The following is a 20,655-nucleotide window of genomic DNA, read 5'->3' as shown; positions in this document are numbered from 1 at the left end:
GGCTGGCTCTCAACTGAGGTACAAAGTGATTGGATCACACCTCCTGGATATTTCAATCGCAGTTTTTATCACTGGCGAAAAGCACCTTATTAACCTGTACAGGTCCCTTCCATGCCCATATACTCAACACTGTCAAGATCATGCAAGTGCCCCTTCTAGTTCACATTACCATGCTTCAAACCCTAAAATGCTGTGGGGTTAAACAACTAACAAGACAGAGACCTGAAGGGCTCATTTAGACTAACGACATCTTGACCTCTGCTACCTTCCTACTTTCAATAGATTCTGGTTTTGTTGTTTTTTTTTTGTAATAGGGTAAGGGCTTCCTCTTTCCAACAACAGAAACATCCAACTGTGGCAAAAAGATGGTCCTAAAAGGCAACAGTGGTGATTCACAAGCAAAATCATCACATGTGCAAAAAACAAAAAAGAATCCTCCAAGTGGATTATTTCATTGCTTCTAAAAAACTAAAAAAAAAACAAGGAAAAGGGGCAACTTAAAACTGTGGTATTTTTAAAGACGTGTTCTACCACTGATACATTTCCTGGCATGTCTCACATCATCAGCCCTTTCCTGTGACTTCTCCACCATCAATAGGAGTTGTGTGCATCAACCCCGGGAGCCTGAACACCAGGCAGAAATGTGTATGTATGTGAAAAGCACCGTTTCTTTCGTTATGGCAGAGAACTGAAGTATGCAACTAGCACATACTGTAAAGGCATTCAAAACATGACAAAAAAAAATTCTTCAAATGCTTTCAATCTGCAGAAAACAAATGCTCTCTTCACTGGCTGTTCTGTGGCAAACTTCTAATTCTATCCAGAAAATCCAGCATTCCCAGTCTGGGCTAACGACCATGCTACCAGACATGAGTTTATGTTTTTCATGCACATTTCATGTATTCCCACATGCTGTGTTGCTGCCAATAATTTATGACTGATCTGCACCCAGCCTGCCCTTCAGCATTTTATTTAATCTCTGCAACAGTGATTTACAATGACTCATCATTAATACAAAAATGTACATGTGTGTTAACAAGTTTGGAAGAATCTAAGGAGGAAGGCAAAATTTTTTGCAAGTTGTGGCTGAATGACTTATGAGCCCACTGAAGAAAAGCAAAGCTAACCAGAAATGTTACACTAGCTCTTCCCTGTAGAAAACAATTTAGGCAAGAAGAGGGATTTTTTTCCTCCTGCATACCACCTTAAAAGGAAAAAGATTCATCAAAAGATTGGGAAAGGGGTGCCCCATACCCCCATGGATTTGGGAGGGGATGAGTAGCTCTTTGGTCAACCCATTAATGGATGCTTCTTGAGGATGTACGTATATGTGCAACCTGCACGTTCAGTCATGGCCTCACAGCCTCCTTGTTCCTTAGCATCCATTACAAAAAAGCAGGGGCTGAATTGCTGCATTTTGGCATTTCTGCCCACCACCTGTGATTTAAGAAAGCCCCGACTGTCTCTATAGTGTTAAATCTTTGTGCAGCTGGGGAGAGAAGGGGAATTGTCTCAATAATTTATACAATTGTAACACCACAGCAGAATTACCAAACTAGCTCAAGCAGATGAAGCCTGCCCTAAATCCACAAGACTTCAGTTATAATGTATTTTGACCTCCTTTTTTTTTTTTCTTTCTCCTTGCACATAAGGAACTTATAAAAACACATCTGACACAAAGTCAGAGTAAAAACTCCTCAAATCTGAGCCAAGATGGGTACTGAAAAGCACCCTGGAAAGTCACTCGAGAGAAATACCACCAGCTTCAGTTCAAAGCATTTTATGCTCATAATGTCAAAAAGATTTTTTTGATGGACCATCCTAAACAGACACACTTGCTCACACCAAACCCTAAGTTCCCAGACCGCTCCAAAGCAGCACACACTTGCTCCACCCCGTTGTTAAATAAAACCCCTGATGAACATACACAGCTTCTCAACTGGCCAAAGTGCCTATCATTAAACTGAAGGACAACCATAACAATTAGAGCATCGCCTGGATGAAGGCTGGAGGATGTAAAGTTGAAGCAAACACTAATTTTTTCCTAGCTGAGCCAAAATACCGTGGGTCACGTTTCCTTATAACACATATTTCATGTTTAGTGCCTTTTATTCCTCCATTTTAAAGTAAGTATCTTGGAAGCATACTTCACATACACTAAGTATTTGGTATTTTCTTTTATTCAGTGTCTTAAAGGGCTTCAAAAAATTGATCTCCTAGGGCTGCTGTGGGGTCATAGAAATTGATAACCCTTACAAGCTATGCTTATGTGAGCCCGCCTGCGTCTCCCAGATAGTGCACTTTGTAAATTAATCCTCCAAAGGCAAATATATTGTAAGTAGCTTGTTATCTCTAAAGTACTAAATTGAAGAATACACGGGATTATATTGACAGAAATTACATTTTCTGTAATGGGGTTTAATATATCTGAAATCTCTCCCACAGGCTCCTACTCTCTCTGAGAGGAGGGTTTGTTAACGTAGGTGCAATGGACATCAAGACCAAATTTATTCACTAAAATGGATTAGGCCATGTAATCAGAGCTTCAGTAATATTAATCTCTGACACTTATTGAACGGAAAAAAAACCCCAACTTTTGTCTGCAAACTGGCATTCCTCCCTCCCTTTTCCCCAGCAGGCTCACTGTTTGCCTTGGCCATTTTCTGGGTATTACTTCAAAGAGGATAAGGTTTCCCATCATAAACACTAATCTAAAAATATTAGGACAATTAATTAGATACACTTAGTTTTACAAGGTATTAGATTGCAATACACTTCAAATACGACACTTATTCTGGGATAGTGGGAGAAACCTGCATTTCAATGCAGTAACAAAGGGTAATAAATCAAACTTCTTTTTTTTAAGGCTTCACTGTTGTGTTTTTATACTTTAATCACAAGTAATTTTCACTGGTTGCCTTCACCACATGCTGGACAGTTAGCAACCCAAAATCCACTGTAGAAAACTGCACAGATCCCAATTTGCTTCAAAGAAATCACTTCTACAACAGATCAGGGGCTCCAGCAACCCTTAGCTGGAATAAATAAATAAAATTGCCCCACACTGTACTTCAGCAGCAGAAAGCCAGATTGTCCTCAAAGTTTATTCAAGCTTTCAAAAACTGGACTTTTAAAACAAACCAGTGAAGAGATAGAAGGATGTCAGTCAAAAAGGAAAATCCTACTATAAGCAAAAAAAAGAGAACATGACAGCATCCCAAAACAATACATTCTGCAGAAATGGCACCAACTGCCCCTTCTTTTCAACCAACATCTCCACCTCTTCCAAGACCAAAGTTCTCAAAATGAACGTGGCTTCCTATTAAAGAAGACACATCCTCAGCCAGAAGGAGTGGTACTCAGATGCAAATACACTGAAATCTGCCCAAGAAATGGGAAAATAAATATGGTTTGTTTTATGCTGTAGCAAACCTCTTAGTTCCCATAACTGAAACAACTCACTCACCTATATACCCTATGCACCAGTTAACTGCTTGGGGGGAGCAGGCAGGGCAACGTGTGTCCTCAAAAATGCAAAGCATTAGCCAGAGGGTGCCAGCAGCCATATAGAAACACCAAGGAAAATTACTTACCAATTGTTCACTTGAAGTATAGTGAGCCCTGTGTCTTGTGCCAACTGCTTTTTCTGTTCTTCTGAAGGGTAAGGGTGCTATAAGACACCAAAATAAATATACACATTTAAAACAATGCGCTTTATTTGCCTGCTTTTTATTTTAAACTAAAAGACAACCCCCCAAACCAAACCAGGAGGGTGACATCTATTGAAAGGTGAAAATGCTGAGTTGTGTCACTCTTTTATAATTATTAATGGGCTACTACATCACTTAATTAATGGCAGTAAAAGACAAGCCAATTATAAAGATTAGTGAAGTGGAGAAATAACTGCTTAGGATACTGGCAGTACCTTGATACTCAAGAAGGGTATTTGTTGCATTAGCTGAAAGTTTTTGCACTTGTCTCCAATGACCGATTAGAGTCAAATCACCTCTTTCCCCCCACCCACCCCTGTATTTCACAGAACAATAAAGACTGTGATAAAGCACTTCTCTGTAAAACTAAAACACGCTGATGTTGCCTGAGACAGTGAAGGCAAATCTTGCCAGTGCCCCAAAATAACTTGCAAATAAGATCAGCAACCTGAACATAAACAAACGCCTGGGTTTTGAACACAGGCCAACACAAGGTCAATGATCAGCACATTTTTGCCTGACATTAACATAGCTGGGCTGCACTAATCCTAAGAGACAGAAAATAAATACTGGTTTAATTGAAGATAATGTTAAAATTCAATCATAAGTTAAGTTTCTTGTGAGAACTTGATTGCTTTCTCAGAAAATTCTCTTCTGCATGAATACAGATTGCTTAATAAATCAACAGCAAAAAGCATATCCAAGTTTGAAATTTAGAAATATCATTTCTGTCCTTTCCCTCTATGTAAAATTGTCACTATCCAAAAAATTAAAAGGACAAATATTGCAAATGTAACAGCACCGAGGAAAACCCCTGTTTTAAGGATCTGGCTTAGCTTCTAACCTGAAGACCCAAGTCTCAGTTACACATCGGATTCAGACCTCGTCTGCTGCAAGGTACTTAATATTTCAATAAAGTTAATTTGATATAACTGGTTAGACCTCATCCCATCATCCCATTTAGCAGGTGGTTGTCACAAAGTATTTGCTGTTATACACACATCCCTTTTTTTCCCCAAACATTCCCATATTCTTTGGATGTGTTCTTCAGCATAATATTACACGAGATGTAAACTGAAACCTTGTAAAGCATAAGAATTTAAAACCTCGTAAAATTCCACAATCTTATTGGTATCGTAACTATTTAGCAGATTTTATATATTCTTGTAAACAGCGTATTTGACATCTAACAGTTATTTTACATGCCTGCATCACCTCAACTTTACCAAACAGGAATTTTTGTAGTAACTATGGCAACTTCCCTGTGCCCAACATACCCATTTCAAAGCCCACTGCTGTGGTCACTGGCTCCAAAAGATAGTTTTTTCACTCAAAACACTGGGGAATTTCCCATTACTTAAAACATACTATTTCCCTTACAGAAAACCTACAGATAACTGGTATACCTGTAAACTACCCCCTATATTTTCTGCATGAGCCTGAAACAGCTTCCCTGTGGTTGACACGGGGAAAGGGATTTTACTTCTTTTTTATGGGTAATTTGCATTTTACACATGCAAAAATATAGCATGGATTTTATCATCTGCCTTTTATACACGTTCATCCACAACAAGCACTTGTACTTGACTTAATGTCCATCTATCTGAACATAATATTTTGCTCCTCTTAAAAAAACCCAACCCTAACATTTTCATCTTTATAGCTTACTTCCCATTTCATTACTTTGCTATCAAGTGCTGACAAAATTATTCCTTTTTTTTCTTATTTTGCTTTGCCACCTTACATGTGATCTAATTTTAAGTAATTGAACAAACTGTGTCTAATTTCATGCAGCAAGCAATAATTACTAGACAGCCTCTAGCTATTGGAATTGAGAACTCTGTCTCCATTAAGCAATTTTCAATTGTTCTGGACTTTTTTCCAAATAGACAAGACTGGATAAAATTAGCCATCAGAATAATACAGTCACTGTAAAAATAATTGCTTTAAAAGTCCCAAATTCCTCAGTAAGTTTAAGGTCATCCTATTATTCTTTTTTTTCATACCCTAGCATAGCATAAACTTTTAATTTAATGATAAATCTATAATTGCCATAATCACATGACAGACTGGGGCTTCACATAGCTAATCCCTCTTAGCTAAAGGTTCACACTGCGGCAGGCTTTTTAACTATGATTTGGTGGGGTTTAAAATAATCTTAAACACTGGGCATCCTTATTATATAAGCTTTTTGTGGCTCGTACGAGTTGTTCCTTTGTAGGCTAAAAAAAAAAAACCCATAATAAAAATGACTTGACAAAGAATCAGCATGCCACAGGCTAGGTTGCTATAAAAACATTCAAAGCCTTGTTGCATTCCCACCCACAGGGCTAGGAAGGCCTGTGCTACAGGCAAAGGCAGACATCACATTGCAATGGACAGAAAGAGGGAAACCCTGAGAGCTGCCATTTTATAAAGAAATAGGAAATCCAGTGGAAACTTGTTGTTGGTCTTTATTTCACCTGTGCAAGACCGACAGGTACCTTCCAAAACCTTTCTAATGGTTGTTCAAAGGGATAAAGACACATGCACAAAGTTATGGGTATATATGTTTGCATATATATGTATATTGTACTTGCGTGTGTGTATAAATTATATATCTAAACATATAAAATATGCATCTTAATGAAATAGTTTACTTTTAGGTAGTCCTGTGACAAGCAGGGAGTTGGACTAGATGATATTTCTGGGACCCTTCCAACTAGAGATATTCTATGATTCTATGAAATATATAACCACATAAAAAAAATATAAATATATATATGGACATGTGTGTCTAAAAATACTACATTGACTTCAGCTGTCAAGTCCACCTATCACTCTGGATCACTTTGGGATATCAAAGCAAATTGTGCCACTGTTCAATAAACAGTGACTTGAGACCTTTACTTTGTTGTGTACATTAGCTCCTACCATTATCTCTTAAAAGCTTAATTATTTGCAAACAATTGATCAAGATGGGAATTGGAGAAAAGAGACTCCGGACCACCGGGAGAGCTGCAATGCATTAGGAGAGCAAACAGAATTACCTTTAGGTCTTATAATCAGAATTAACAATTGGGACCGTACGCAGGGCAGTGCGAGAAGCTGTAACGCTCTTGCTGGAGTGTTTTCCATTTGATCTGCATTAACACCTCGAGTGAAAGCCATAAAACGGTGATTACAGATGGGAAGGCTGACCCTCCTTCCCAGAACCAGCCCAGCCTGTGTATACTGGAAGGCTGCAGACAGGCTTCCTTGCCAAGGCCAGAGGAAAAGGGCAAATCCAAGAGGAAAAAAATAAGAAGTAGGAAGCAAGCAGGTTGAAAAAAAAAAGAAAGGGCATTTAAATGAATAAGGCTGACAGCAGATAAGGACTCTGAATATGGCTCTGGTATTTTCTGATCATGCCTGCTGCTGCTACAGCGCCACAGAGCAGCATCCACCGAATGGTATGAGACCTAGTGCTTTTCCCTTCCCATAAATCTAGCGCTGAAATGCGGATTGTTTGGCACCATTAATGTGTTTTTGAGGCTCTGTGGTATTACTTTTAATAATGACTTAGTACAGAAAGTGATTGCTTAATAACACCATCAAAGTCTGCATGCAAATGAAAATTATCCCTGGGGGATTTGCCCAGGGTAATATGAACAGTTAAGGAACATTCGAAAAGGTAAAAATAACTATGCAAAATATGAGTCAGAGCAGTCATTTTAGCAGTAACAAAGAAATCAAAGTGACAGAGAGAAAAATGTAACTTTCCATCATATTCTCTTGTCACTGTTTTATGAATGGCATTTAGAGAGCAGCAGTCTTAGTAAAAGCCCCCTTTCAATGCAGCCGGGGTCATTTTTAGCAAAACAAACAATAAGACTCTTTTTTTTTTTTTTTACCACCTTTGACTACAGCCACTGGGTAAAGTCTCCAGCAGATACAGATGGAAAACATCCAAGTTTGTCTCTTAATGATACCCCTCGTCCAAACGTACTCCTTTCCTCAAATTTTCCACCCCAGGACAGCAAAAGGCTTTATCTTATCTGTAATGCGGTATCAATAACACTGGTTCCTCTCTGCCTTGCCCACCGTAACAGCACATTGCAATGGTGGCAGGAAAACATGAAAATAATCCTGCCCAGAGTTTACTGCTCAGATAATAGGAGGCAAAACCACCCCTTTCATCCCAGATTACTAATTCCTTGTGGCACCAAGCTGCCTTGACAGCACGGCCAACCAGCCCTACCATAGCACAGAGGCAGAAGCAGCCCCCAAGCAAAAGGTTGCATGTTACATTATAAGGGTGTCGTGGCAACTATCCAGCATTGCCCTTATCACAGCAGCGCCGTCGCTTGGCTGACCACACCGGGAGAACCATTTCGGAAGTCCTTTTATCCCCTTCCTCCAGCCCTCTGCCTTCTCCAGAGCACAGTGTAATGCACCAAAGCGAAATGACCTTGAGCTAAGCTCTGGTAGGTGATGGGGAGAAACTACCACCCCCAAAAAATTATGCCCTCGGGAGTGTTTATTAACTGTTTTCTAACCTCAAAATAAAAAGAAAATACCCAAGACTAAGATTTTCTTGTTTCTGAAGAGTAACCTAGCTTACACTTAACTCAGCTGTCCAATGACAAACTGCACATAGATCTTATGCTGAACTCTCAGTCTCTGCTTTACCCAAACTTGTCGAGGGTTAGCTAAGGCACAGCCATTTGGGTCTCTCCATTTCCCTGCTTCCTCCTGGTTTGTATTCGAACTGTTTACATTAGTGATCAAGTTGATCTACGAGAAATTACTTATTTTTTTAATATCCATAATGATTTCCTATTGTCTCTTAGCTTTATGAATTAGTTTTACTGTTGCAGTGAATGCTTTTTTTGTCTCCTGACTGCACATTATCAAAGGGACACTTTGTGCCTGCCATTTGCATTACAAAAGCAGTGCATGGTGTAGTCTAAGAACAGAGCTTGAATTTATAGCAGTCGAGTCCTGGATCCTCACACATGCTGGCCTCTGAAAGAATAACGGGGGTTCCTGCATTTGCAAAGTAGCCAAAAAATGGTTGGATCGATATCCGTAAAGTCACAAGATTGTAACCTGCTTTCTTCATCAGCCACCAGCGTATTTAGAGGGAGAGATAAAGAGAAGGCGCTGAGCCCCCTTGCCTATTTTGCAGGCTGTGTGAATTGGTTTATAGAGCATCCCTGCAACCTGCTTTATATTCAGGCGAGGCTGTAAAAAGTTGCCAAGTTGAGGTGACCTGCTAGGGAGGGGGGAGGAAATGAACTCGGAAGCTGCAAACTCGATCCTGTTTATCCCACGGGACTGGCTTGCACATTGGAGGAAATACTAAACACCAAGAAGGAAGTTGTTTTATTAGAAATGCATCCATGAGGCTGGGAGGAAAAAAGCCTGTGCAAAGTTTGCACAGTCTTTTCCTTGGCTGAGAGCAGTGAGTCAGCCTGATAATGCTGTTGAAGTGTGAGCTGGCTTTGGCATTTAAAACTCCTCGTTGCTTTTTCAGCGCTGCAAGAAAATGCAGTCCATATGACATGGTCATGCTGCAGACAAAGCCAGCCTTTTCCTCTTTCAAAAGAAAATATTTCCTCAACTTATTATAATAGTTTAATATCCCTGCAGTAAGATTTTTTTCATAGCATTACTGTTAATAAATCCTGGAGCTGCCAGAGCTATTGAACTGCAAACTATGAATGTAAAATCAACAGGCATGCTTGGTCTTGTAAAGTTAAAAATGCATCAGAATATGCAATGTGACAGGATGCTGCATCCCTGTATCACTACAGCAAGGCCATACGCTGCTGCTCAACTTCTGCATTAGCTCATTCCTCTGAGGTGCATCACTCTCCTTGAAAAAGGCTTTGCAGCCGGCTTTGGCAACCCTGCCAAAATATAGAAGGTGAGGAAAGGAGGCAGAATCTGACTGTCTTAATGCAAACACGGGGTGTAAAATACAGAGATAACATCCCAGAAGTTTTAACATCGGAACATGTGTTCACAGAGCAATCTGATTAAACAGGGGTTGGGTTGGTTTTGCAGGCAGGGGGGTGGAAGAGAATTTTTGTGGGGGCTTATAAGGGGAGGAAGAGGTACTGGCATCAGCAACACTTTTTAATGAAGAAGTTATGCTGGGGGGGGGGGAGGGAGGGAATGTTCTGTGCTGCTTTTTTTTTCATTTGCCCTTTTGTAAATAATTTTCTTGCAAGAGTTGTCTGTGAACAAGTTTTGGCACTCACTAACATAAATATCCTTTCCAAGGCTGATGGAGAGACATGGTATGGCTTGAGATGCGCTGCCAATACTTCTCTGGTGGCCCCATCATATTACTCATAATGTGAGGGCTCATTAAGGAAAAAAGTTCAGATCATCCCTTGCACAGGATATTACAGAAGTCAGAAAATGGAAAAACCTTTTAACTCATCTAATCCATCCCTTGGCTGCTACAATATTATTCCTTCCATACCATATATTATCACCCGCTGCCTTTTCCAGTTGAGCTTTAGCTAGTCCAAGCAATGGTGCTTCTGCTATTTCCTTTTGGAGACATGCTGATAGACCTCAGTGTTTGGAGCTTACTCTGGCTCCTACCAGTTTTCAGTTTCAGCCGAGTCTATGCAGACACTCCCACACCATACCCGGGTAATTGAGTGGAGGTTTTCCCATGTTAAACATTTCTTTAGTGCCTGTATGCATGTGCACGCAGAAACACACACAGACTGCTTGCAGACACACGTTAACTTCTCTTAATACGTTTAAGAAGTGATGTTTTGCACTAGTGCCATGATTATTTGTGCTAATGTAACATGCACTACCCATTCTCTGCCCCATTTATCTTTATTAGGTTTGGGTTTTTTTGCTCTATCACAGCCAAAAAATAACCAAGGATAGGGTAATTAAAAGAAAAATTGCATCCAGAAGATCAGCAAAATTCTCTTCAGCATAGCACACAGCTGAAAACAATGAAATATTACATCCAAGTGACACCAAAGGAATCAAGGAAGTGCATCATCCAACTTCCAACCACGTTAGAGCTAAAATTCACATCCTTGAAATCTGGTTTTTCAGTTAAGCTGGTATCTTTATCAGGGGGCTGTGGAAAGGCAGGAAGGTGAACCCCAGCTTTTCCTAGGTGAGCAGGTTTTGAGAAGGAGATAAAAAAATCCCCATCCCTGGCAGGCTAAAGGAAATCCTGACTACCTGATAACACTGTAAAAGTGCTGCTGTTGTTTTTAGAGCCGGTCTAAGACAGATTAGCTCAGGTAAATATCTCCTAACCAGAAGCCTTTTCTCAGCAATAAGTCACTGTCCTTATCTACCTTAAATGACTTTCTAAACAGGTGGGCTCAGAAATAACTCTGCAAGCTCTGGGAAATGCCAGTGCCGGCTGTTGTAATCCCACGGACCTAAGCCAAAAGCTTTTATTTGTGCTTTTTGCTCTCTTTCTCAGGCTGCTTTCAATACATCAGGAGCTCCCTCTGTAAGCAGGCAATAAAAACGTTCCACTACACCTACTTCCACTGCCCTACCCACCATAGCGACCAGGGTCACAGAGGATTGCCACATTCAGCCAGGTCCCTAATACCAACCACAGGCCTTAAGGACAGAGCAGGAGCTTTAGGCAGGTTCCCTGGGGTAGTAGCACACTTGGGAGCAGCCACCAAGCAGTTTGGTAAGCCTCCTGCCATGAGCTCAGCTGCCTTTTTTCTTGGAGGAGCCAAGCAGTCATGTGAAGAGAGTTCAAGGCAACCACCACGTTGAAGCCAAGACTGGAGGGGTGGTTTCCAATTAAACATTTTCTATTGGAAAAAAAACTCAAAACAACAAAAAACCCAAATCCTGTAAAAAAAAAAAAACAAAAACAAAAAACAAAACAGCAAAAATCCCAAAACAAAAAAAAACCACCAACCTACCACTGAGGAAGGAAATGAGAAGATAAAGCTGCTATTTTGCAACACCGCTTTGTTGGCATGAAAAGTCCTTGAACAGATGCCCCGTCCACCATTAAATAAATATTCACAACATATCCTTGTAAAAGAATAAAGCCCACTCAACTTATAAGGAAAATCACAATGTGCTCTTCATAAAAAAAAAAAAAAAAAATGCATTTAAAGATCTGGGAGGAGGAAAAAAAAATGAGGAGGGAAAAGAAAAAAACCCCAAGCCAGGAAAACAGCTCCATTCTCCGAAGGAAGCAGAGACTCTTGGAAGTAGCGTGCATTCTCTGGCGTTAATTTTCCCACTTAAATTACAGTGATGCTGTAGCCTCATCTCATTAGAGATCATTGTCCCCAGTAGACAGTTGTGTTTATGGGGGATTCTTGCTGTTCCACACCTGCTGCTCAGGTTGCTACGTGATAAAGCCTGCATACAAACAGCAGTCTTGAGGTTGCTGGACTGCAACTGATGAGCCCAGGCTAATTCAGGGGTGATTATGTAGTTTACTGGACCACTAAACCTCTTTAAGCTTGTAATTACTGCCTATTTGAGTAAAGAACATTCAAAAGCAATTCACTGCATCATGCCTGCCACAGCTGGAAGCAGGCTGCCAGCAGTCTGCAGGGACATTAAAAATCTACAGGGACGGGGATTCGAGCACAGCTCATAGGCACTGACGGCGGTGGCAGCCAAGTGCGTTCACATTCCAGCTCACCTTTCCTGACCAGGCATACTATTAAAGGTGCAATGAAAACTATAGAAAAGCAATAAAGATGACAAATAACGGGACGTAATTGAAAGAACTGCATTTTAATGACTCTTCCCCTCTTCCCTTATACCGGCTAAAAGAAAAAGAATAAGACTTTTTGTCATGACAAGGGAAGGGAAAGAAAAGGCCTTTTGCAAAAGGGGAAATGCGCTGCATCAATGTGAGTGTTTCTCTTTTGAAGTCAGGGGCTTTCCTCAGGTTTTGAAGTTTCAGAAAGAATAAGTTGACTTGTAAAGTGAACATGCAATGAGCCTTATTACATATTGGCAGCAATGATGATACAGAGCATCTTAATCACTGAATCTTCATTGAATGTTCCTCACCAAATCTTCATGAAACCCTTCAAGCGTGTCTCCAGACCTGGAATATGTACAAACCCCCTCTGACTTCTGCATCACTTGAAAGCACTGGGAAATGCCCCAAAACCAGCACACTGCGAAACAACTCCACCTTGCACAGCAACACAAAAGTCATGCATGGGCCCCTACTATTGAGACAAAGTTGTTTGGGTTTGTTTTTTTTTTAAATATTAAATAAACATCCCTCTGATCCTATTTGCCTTTTGAGTTTTAACCCCATCCTTTTCAAGTCTGCCCCTGCAGCTCTCAATGAGCAGGAAGTTATTAAAAAAGATGCCTTGTGTTTTTGCATAATTAGCAGCCTTTGAGAGTGGGGTCTGGAGGAAGAAGAGCAGATCAAATGGGACCTATGACACAGGCAGAAAGGTTGATAATGGGGATTTTTACAAGTGAGTAAACAAAGGTCTGGAGAGGATCGCTCCAACAGAGCCAAAGAACGGAGGGAAGCTGCCAACATCATCACAGAGCCCCAGCATTGCGCTGGCTTCACCAGGAGCTCTGATGAGATGGCAGCGCCTGCTCGTGTGGCTCTGGTTGAAGAGCCAGGTCCTCAGAACCCTCCCTTCCTCCAGCTACTCCACGCCACCATCTCCCTGCTATTATACTGCCGTGTGTGAGGCCCGTGTCCATGGGCTTAATGAGCCGCCGTATTAACTAACTGCATTAAAGCCTTGCAGGACATTTGGAGATCCAGAATTCATCAGTGTTATTTCCCTGCCCCACTAACGACTGCCACAGCTGCCTGGGAGAATGGGGTGTGGGAAAAAGCAAAAATAAACAAGGAAAATAAAATAAACCATTGCTTTTGATACAATTAACCCTGGAGTGAAGTAAGTTTAAGAGATGGGGCCTCTTTCTCTCCTCATCTAATAAATTGCCTTGTTTTAAAAACCATGGACATCTCATCTGCAGGATTAATTTCACTATGTATCTAGACAAATGAAAAAAACCCTATGCACGCATAAGTATGCCACTGTTAACAAACATCATGTTTTAAAAGAGAATATAAAAGCATTCCGGAAGTTTGTTCTTAAAAAGCATGTAAATTCCCAGCCACAACAATCCTCCAGCTAACCCCATCCAAGCTCCAAAGAGCCACAGGCTTATATGTTATCCAGCCATCCCTGTTATTAATATTCATTAGGCAGGCCTACTTGCATTTTCATAAGCTGTAAAGGTGGCAAAAGAAACAATCAGAATTCTTTAACACACAGGCATTATCAATTCAACATCTGCCAAAGAGGAGTGCATACAGATCTGAGGTTGAAATTTAAATGCAATTTACCTGGGCTAAAGCTGAGCTTCAGTTCCCAACACCCAGCAGGCTATTTCAGGTGTTCTCATTTTATCCATCCCAGCTTTTACATCCACAAAAGTTCACTCTCCATTACTTTCACCTTTAAAACATGAGTCCCTCGTAAATTCAATCCTTCATTCCTTTAGCTCCGAGTTCCCTTCTGCTAAAATAGCCCAAGTTCAGTAAGAATGGATATATGAATAATACAGCCAAGTTTTAATGCAGTAAACTTGGCTAAGCAATTCTGCTTTCTGACTAGAGAATTCATTTATCTACACCCATTTAGTGTGTGAAATCCCTTCGACTGGCTTCAGGGAGGGGAGCAGACCTGTGCAGAAATACAGACTCTCTGACCAGCCTGGGCTAAAATTTAACTCCAAGGGATGAAATAAGAAGTCTCCAAAAGAAAACAACTGCTGTAATTGATTATGTACCCTACTTAGCAAAGAAACCTGGCTGATAATGCTAATGAATTTAAGAATAAACTAGACTCGCGTTTCCATGATGATATTTATATGTGCAAGGACATGCACCAAAAAAAAGTGTGATTTAGATCTTCTGAGAGTCAGGAAAAAGCACACCCCAATTCTCCTCCAAATCTCCAGATTCAACCATAAATTAAAATGCATTTGCCACAAATTCACTACATATTAATCGCTGCCCTTATAAGAAAAAAAAAACCTCATTAAAAAGGCTTAGATCATCTCCAGGATTTGACTCCTTTCCCTCTCAGCAACTTTCTTGGACAGAGAGGGCTCCCCCATAAAAAAAAACCAACACCTTTCTCCCCCTGAAGTCAATGCAGTTCTCCACTGATTTCTCCTGGCTTCCAAAAAACCTCTAAAGACCAAACTATACCCTCCCTCATGGAGGGCTGGCAGGACCAAACTTTGCATTTCAGTGCGAATATTCATGGAGAAAGGCACTTCTCAGGGCTTGGCACTGGCTGATGCTGGGGGGTAAAAACCATGCTGAAATGGCAAACTTGTCTGTGTAACTTCAGATATGGTGACGAGCTACAGCAACTTTGGGCAAAGAATGGGGTACCTGAAGGATATGTCTTCATCTTTGTTAAGGTGAGACCCTCAGTGGGTGTCTTCCTGTTGAAGATGAAGGATGATGGATAGACAAGGCCAAGAAGGGGGTCTTCAAAAACCCAAACTGAGTGAGCTACAAGAAGCCAGCACCCACCTCATTCCCAACCTGAGCATCTTCTCCAGCCTCTGGTTCAATCTCTTTCTAGTCTGAACACATCAAGCACCACACACATACAATGCCTTCACAGATACTTCCATAATAAAAGAAACAATCAATGTAAAAGAGATAATCAACAATCAAGCAAAAGCCTGGAGGTGGCATGTCGCTTTCAGCACATTTATGGTGTGATGGCCATTAATAATTTTCACGGATAATAAGATACAATAAATTAATTTTTTTTAATACCGAGCTCAAAATCCCCCTCTCTGCTTCCCCCTCCTTTCTGAACAGAACTCCACATTTCTTTTAGAAAGACATAAACGAAATAGCTAAAGACCAAAAAAATGTCACCACTAACAACTTACAAAGTAAGAAAGAGCAACCAGGCACATCTGATCTTGTTCTATACACAAACCTTTCTAAGATGACTGCTCCAATTAAAAAAAAAGTCAAATTTATCATTTTGATGATACGAAATTATGAACTTGACTATTATATGCATATATTTTGTTTAATGGCTTCATTTATTTTAATAACAAAGAGAAACTAGATCTTTACAGATGAAAGCTTTATTTCATGGCTTCGGTGCAACTGGGATTTTTAAAATCTGTGATGTTAACCAAAATGTGATAATGGATGCTCTCAAGGGTCCTATTTTATAGCATTTTATACAGAGCCAAACTATACGCGAGACATTACAAACATCATGTTTAGCCCTATTTTAAGAAAGTAGAACTGACTCTGGCGTCAGAGGCCCCTGTAATTGTTTTCCGTCTGTTTCTCGCTCCTCTGAACAGTTACTTGTGCAGCAAAGTCTGGCTGTAGAAATACTGTGACAAACGCATTAGCTTTCCAAAGACTTGTTATAAAATGATATTGAAAGGCACCACTTGTGGGATTTTGGCTGGGAGGGGACAAGAGTGATCACAAAGTAACTACTTTATCTATAGCAGGCTGCCTTGAAGGGTCTGTTAGCATCCAGAAGAAGACAGACACAAAAAAGATGCTAAACAAAAAGATTAAAAATGCTAACTCTGCTACTGTTTTTATGTCAGTTGATTCCTAGGGCAGAGATAATCAGAAACACCTCATCAAACTTGATCGTTCTCTCAATCCTTCTGAAGAACTGTTCATGTTCTCCACTTTCTTTCATTTTTATGTTAGTAGATTGAAAACAGTTGTTTCAGACAACGGCAGCACTCATGCGTATACAGCATTAAGGATTCTCCTGTTTAACACATTTTGTACGTGTATATACATTTTTACGCAGAGGTGTGCATGCACACATGGGGGTTGATGCAGTTTTGCAGACTACGTCTCTACCCCCAAAACCAGGGACCTGACCACTGTTTTTGGGAAGGGAGCCCAAGATGGCAGCTCATGACTAATGGCTGTATCATCTCTGGCTCGGTGGCAGCGAAGCCCCAGGTCTGATCTGCCAAACATTCCCTTCATTTGCAGCCGATCAGCAGATGTAAGCACATAGGCCCTGTCAGCTTGACATATCATTCCTACGACAATGTCAACGAGTATTAATGTTCAATTATCTGTCCTAGAAATAACCCTCGCCTTTACGCACTGTGTAACTGGGCGCGTGGCACCGCGGTAATCCAAACGACAAGGGCAGAGATGCCCGCACTCACCCACTCGCTGTGAGTTGGCTTCCCAACATCATGATGACATTGCCTTGCGGTAGTGCATAGATGCCTTCCCCCTCCCTGCTCTCCCTGGTTGTAGGGGTTTTTTTTTGGAAGGCATGTAGCAAGGACCCCAAAGACCTTTCTCCTCCTCTTCACATGTTGTATGTCACCCATCAGCATATTGAGACATGCTCAGAAAAGATGTATTTTGATTTCACGCCCATGGAGAATCACAAGGAGTTTGTTTGCCTTTACAGAGGGCCATAAGCTGCCCATTACCTGTCAGCCTCTCTTTATTTGCTGTGCTCAAGTATACATATATATATATATAACATTCATCATCAAAGCAAATGCCAACAGCAGCTTCTTCCAGGGCTGCCTCAAGATCAACTCAATCCCCAACTACATGGCTCTAGCAATTTCTCCAAACGAAACATCACAGCTTCTCTTTGTTAAAGCAAATTTAAAGTAAGACCCCTAGTAAAGAGACGATTTGAAGAACAAACAAGAGTTCGTTCCTGGCATCTTTTACTACTGTTCAGATATTAAAATTATTGATCAGGTTAAATTCAAATAGGATTCTTGGAGCAAAAACCTTATCAAGTGTTTCTTCTTTTAAATCAACGTTACAGTCAGATTACTGTTCATTCAAACAGGCTGTAATGGAGTTTGCATGATTGTGTGTGTGTGTGTGTTACTATGGCACAGCTTCCTTGAACTAACATTCAAAGGTTATCGGCTCTAAGTTATGCTTGCTAAGTCTTCTTATACAACTCACAATCAGAGGGAGGGAGTGGGAGGAAGCGGTGTGATAACCAGTGCCAGCTTTGAGATAAAGCCCTCTGCCTAATCTCTGTTTATTTAGACAACCATCTAACCACAGCATCGGGCATAAAAACAAGCCAGGTGTAGGGCTGAGGGAATTTCTCCTGCCTTATCGTGACTGTGTGATATTTTGGGGCAAGAGGAAGCAAAGCCTTTTTTATTTTCTTCCCCAAGATGACTTTGAAAATTTAAATAATCCTAAAGTTTGATGTTTTGATGTTTGGATTCGATCAGCTCAATGGGCTTTTTTGCTTTGTTTTGTTGGGAGGGGAAGTGATGGTAGCAAAGCACATTTTATTCCACACTTTTGTATTTCTGGAGGTTTTGGAGACAAAGTTTTTGCCATATCATAGTTAAGAATGAAGAGCCTGTTCCGAAGCATTTCCCACTAGAGGGGATTCAAGGGGTTTGGAACAAATATACATATCACAGGATCAAACTGGAGTAAACGGAATAGCTTTTTAAATGTATTTCACCCTAAAGAGCTGACAGAGGGGCAGGCACCCAGCACACCTCTGCAGCAGCAGTGCTGAAGCTGCTTTGCCAGTGCTGAAGCTGCTTTTCCAGTGCTGGTGCCAAAATAGAAAAGCTCTTGCAGGTCAGGCCATAAGAAGCAGCAACGTAAGGCGTCTGGCTGAAGGATAACTGATCCTTCCTCCAGCTTCAGCAGCAATATTAAACTGTGCTTGGAAGCTTGCATGTCAGCTGATGGCTCTATTCCTCTCGCCATATGAGTCCAAAGTTGCCTCCGACATACTCAAACATATTTTCCCCCTTTCTTTTCCCCCCTCTGATAATTCACCCCACTGTTTACTCAATCATTTTAGGTAGGGGGAAGTGATGAATGTTGCTGAGTGCCAATTTTTTTTGGTGTGAGATGAATAACCCCAAGGAGCAACTTACACCAAGTCCCAGGCTCCTGTCAGCCCTATAATTGATGATGTTTTCACTGTAAGGGGTGGGGACTGGGACACATTAGGGCTCAAAAGGGGAAGTAAATGGAGTAAATTGACTCAGCAACTATGCCTTTTGCCATGGCTTCTAATAAGGATAAACTGATTACTGCCAAATGTACTTTAACACCACAGGGAGGGGGGGGGAATAAATCGATCTGCTCAGAGGAAATAAATGCCATACCAGAAGTTTTTTAAGAGTGAACTTCTATATTCAGAAGTGTAGAAGCACGTTTCAGCAGCATGTTGCCATTTCTTTCTGAGTTGCCATTTACCACTAAACCAAAAATTAATTCGCAGCATTAAAAGGCATCCTAAAGATGAACACTGCAGAACATTTGCTACAAAGCCAAGGCATCCTAAAGATGAACACTGCAGAACATTTGCTACAAAGCCAATGTACCCTTTTCCTCATCTCACCCTCAAATGACTTTGATAACAAAGAGGTGCACAGCAATGCTCGCTCTGTATTTCGAATGCTGACTTTATGTCAGCATCTTTTTATGGCGACTGGGAGGCTGGATGCTCTGCTTCTGCGCCAGGCTGTGGGGAAGGCGAGCAGGCAGCAGCCCAGGTTGCCAGGGGTGACTACAGAGCTGACAACCCTGGGATCCAGCAAAACCCGCCCTGACTGATGGCTTCTGGGTTCCTGCTGACCTTTGATCCCTCCTGGTTTGGCCGGGAACAAAAGAGCCCGTTCACTGGGGCCCCTCACACGTATATTTAACGTAAGCGGTCATCGCCTATATGCTGATTAATATGTTTGCTTTACATGCGGTGGGAGGAGGACCGCAGCCATCCCGTGCTGCTGTGCAGGTAAGCGCCAGTTTACCTAGCCTGTATGTCACACAAAGTAAATCAAGAAAATCCACCATGAGGCACATAAAAATGACTAAAACAGGTAAAGACAAATTTGGCACTGACACAAGAGGTTGCAGAGGCTGGCAATGGTGGCAAGAGCTATTTCCCCATATACCCAAAAACCTGTTTCTGTCACTAGAGATTTGGTGCTGCTCTGACACCGAGGGCCATCAGCAGCTCAAACACACTGTCGCAAAGATGCTGCTGGCTACAGCAACCATGGAGGATGCTGTCCGACCCTCAGCAGCAACTTTCATCGCCACATATTGTCACCATAGCAATGAAGCTGGATGTGGGCAAATGACAAGGGCCTGTCATCACTCAGCCTGCCCTGACAGCCCTCAGCACCAGCCACTCTCATCCAGTCTCAACAGACAAATACATCCTCAATGGGCCCAAAAGTAATAATCTGCTGTTCTGCAATGCTAGCATTTCGCGGGCACTCCCAGTAGCCATGTGCAGCCCTTATACCCTGTGGAGATGCTTTGTTTTATTCCCCAGTGACTTTTCATGCTTCAGGGAAAAGGAGAAGAAAAGCTAGGAAAAGGGGAGCCAGAAAGGAGGCAGCAGGACCCAAACCAAGATCACAGATCATCAGGAAACAAACAAACAAACAAAAAAGGGAAAGAAAAGGAAAATATATGTTGCACAAACGGCAGTGAAACATGAGAATTAATGTTTGAAAGGAATGTAATGACACTTTCCATGCAAGAGCTTCAGTGAGGAGTAGGAACGTTACTGTGAAAGTCAAAAGCTCCCTTTTAATATTAAACACATTAATTGTATATAAAATGCATCATCCCTTCACAGAAACAGGTGTTTGGGGTGAAGTCAGGATAACTGGCAAGGTAGCCAGGCTGTCACAGACAGCAAATGCGGCCAACACACTGCTCTGCCTTCACGCCAACACCAAGACTGGGGGTCCCAGCTATTTTCACAGTTCTCCTGCCAGAGATGCCACAAAGAGACATTTAACTTGGTCTACTTCCCTGCTGCCTTGGTGGAAGTACAGTAAGAAGTGACAGAAATCAGAAATGGCAAACACTACCTCATCTAGAGCTCATCTGCCCAGTTGGGTTAATCATAACATCTCTATTTTGAGAGAATTCCTGCGTGGG

The 20,655-nt window shown here is 41.3% G+C and overlaps 1 protein-coding gene across 6 annotated transcripts in view; it reads right to left on the bottom strand.

Moving 5' to 3' along the window:
• Window positions 1-20,655, bottom strand: part of MEIS1 (Meis homeobox 1) — a 108,432-nt gene that overhangs the window by 19,628 nt on the left and 68,149 nt on the right. For all 6 annotated transcript variants that reach the window (XM_061461469.1, XM_061461472.1, XM_061461473.1 and 3 more), the window contains one exon: window positions 3,594-3,670. In XM_061461469.1, the coding sequence (XP_061317453.1) occupies window positions 3,594-3,670 (77 nt within the window). The remainder of the gene's footprint in view (window positions 1-3,593; window positions 3,671-20,655) is intronic.

This window comes from Pezoporus flaviventris, unplaced genomic scaffold, assembly GCF_033815535.1.
Source record: "Pezoporus flaviventris isolate CSIRO_AGI_PZ_B2104156 unplaced genomic scaffold, CSIRO_AGI_Pfla_v1 ptg000031l, whole genome shotgun sequence".
In the NCBI taxonomy this organism is placed as follows: Eukaryota; Metazoa; Chordata; class Aves; order Psittaciformes; family Psittacidae; genus Pezoporus; species Pezoporus flaviventris.
This window is presented reverse-complemented; position numbering and strand designations above follow the sequence as displayed.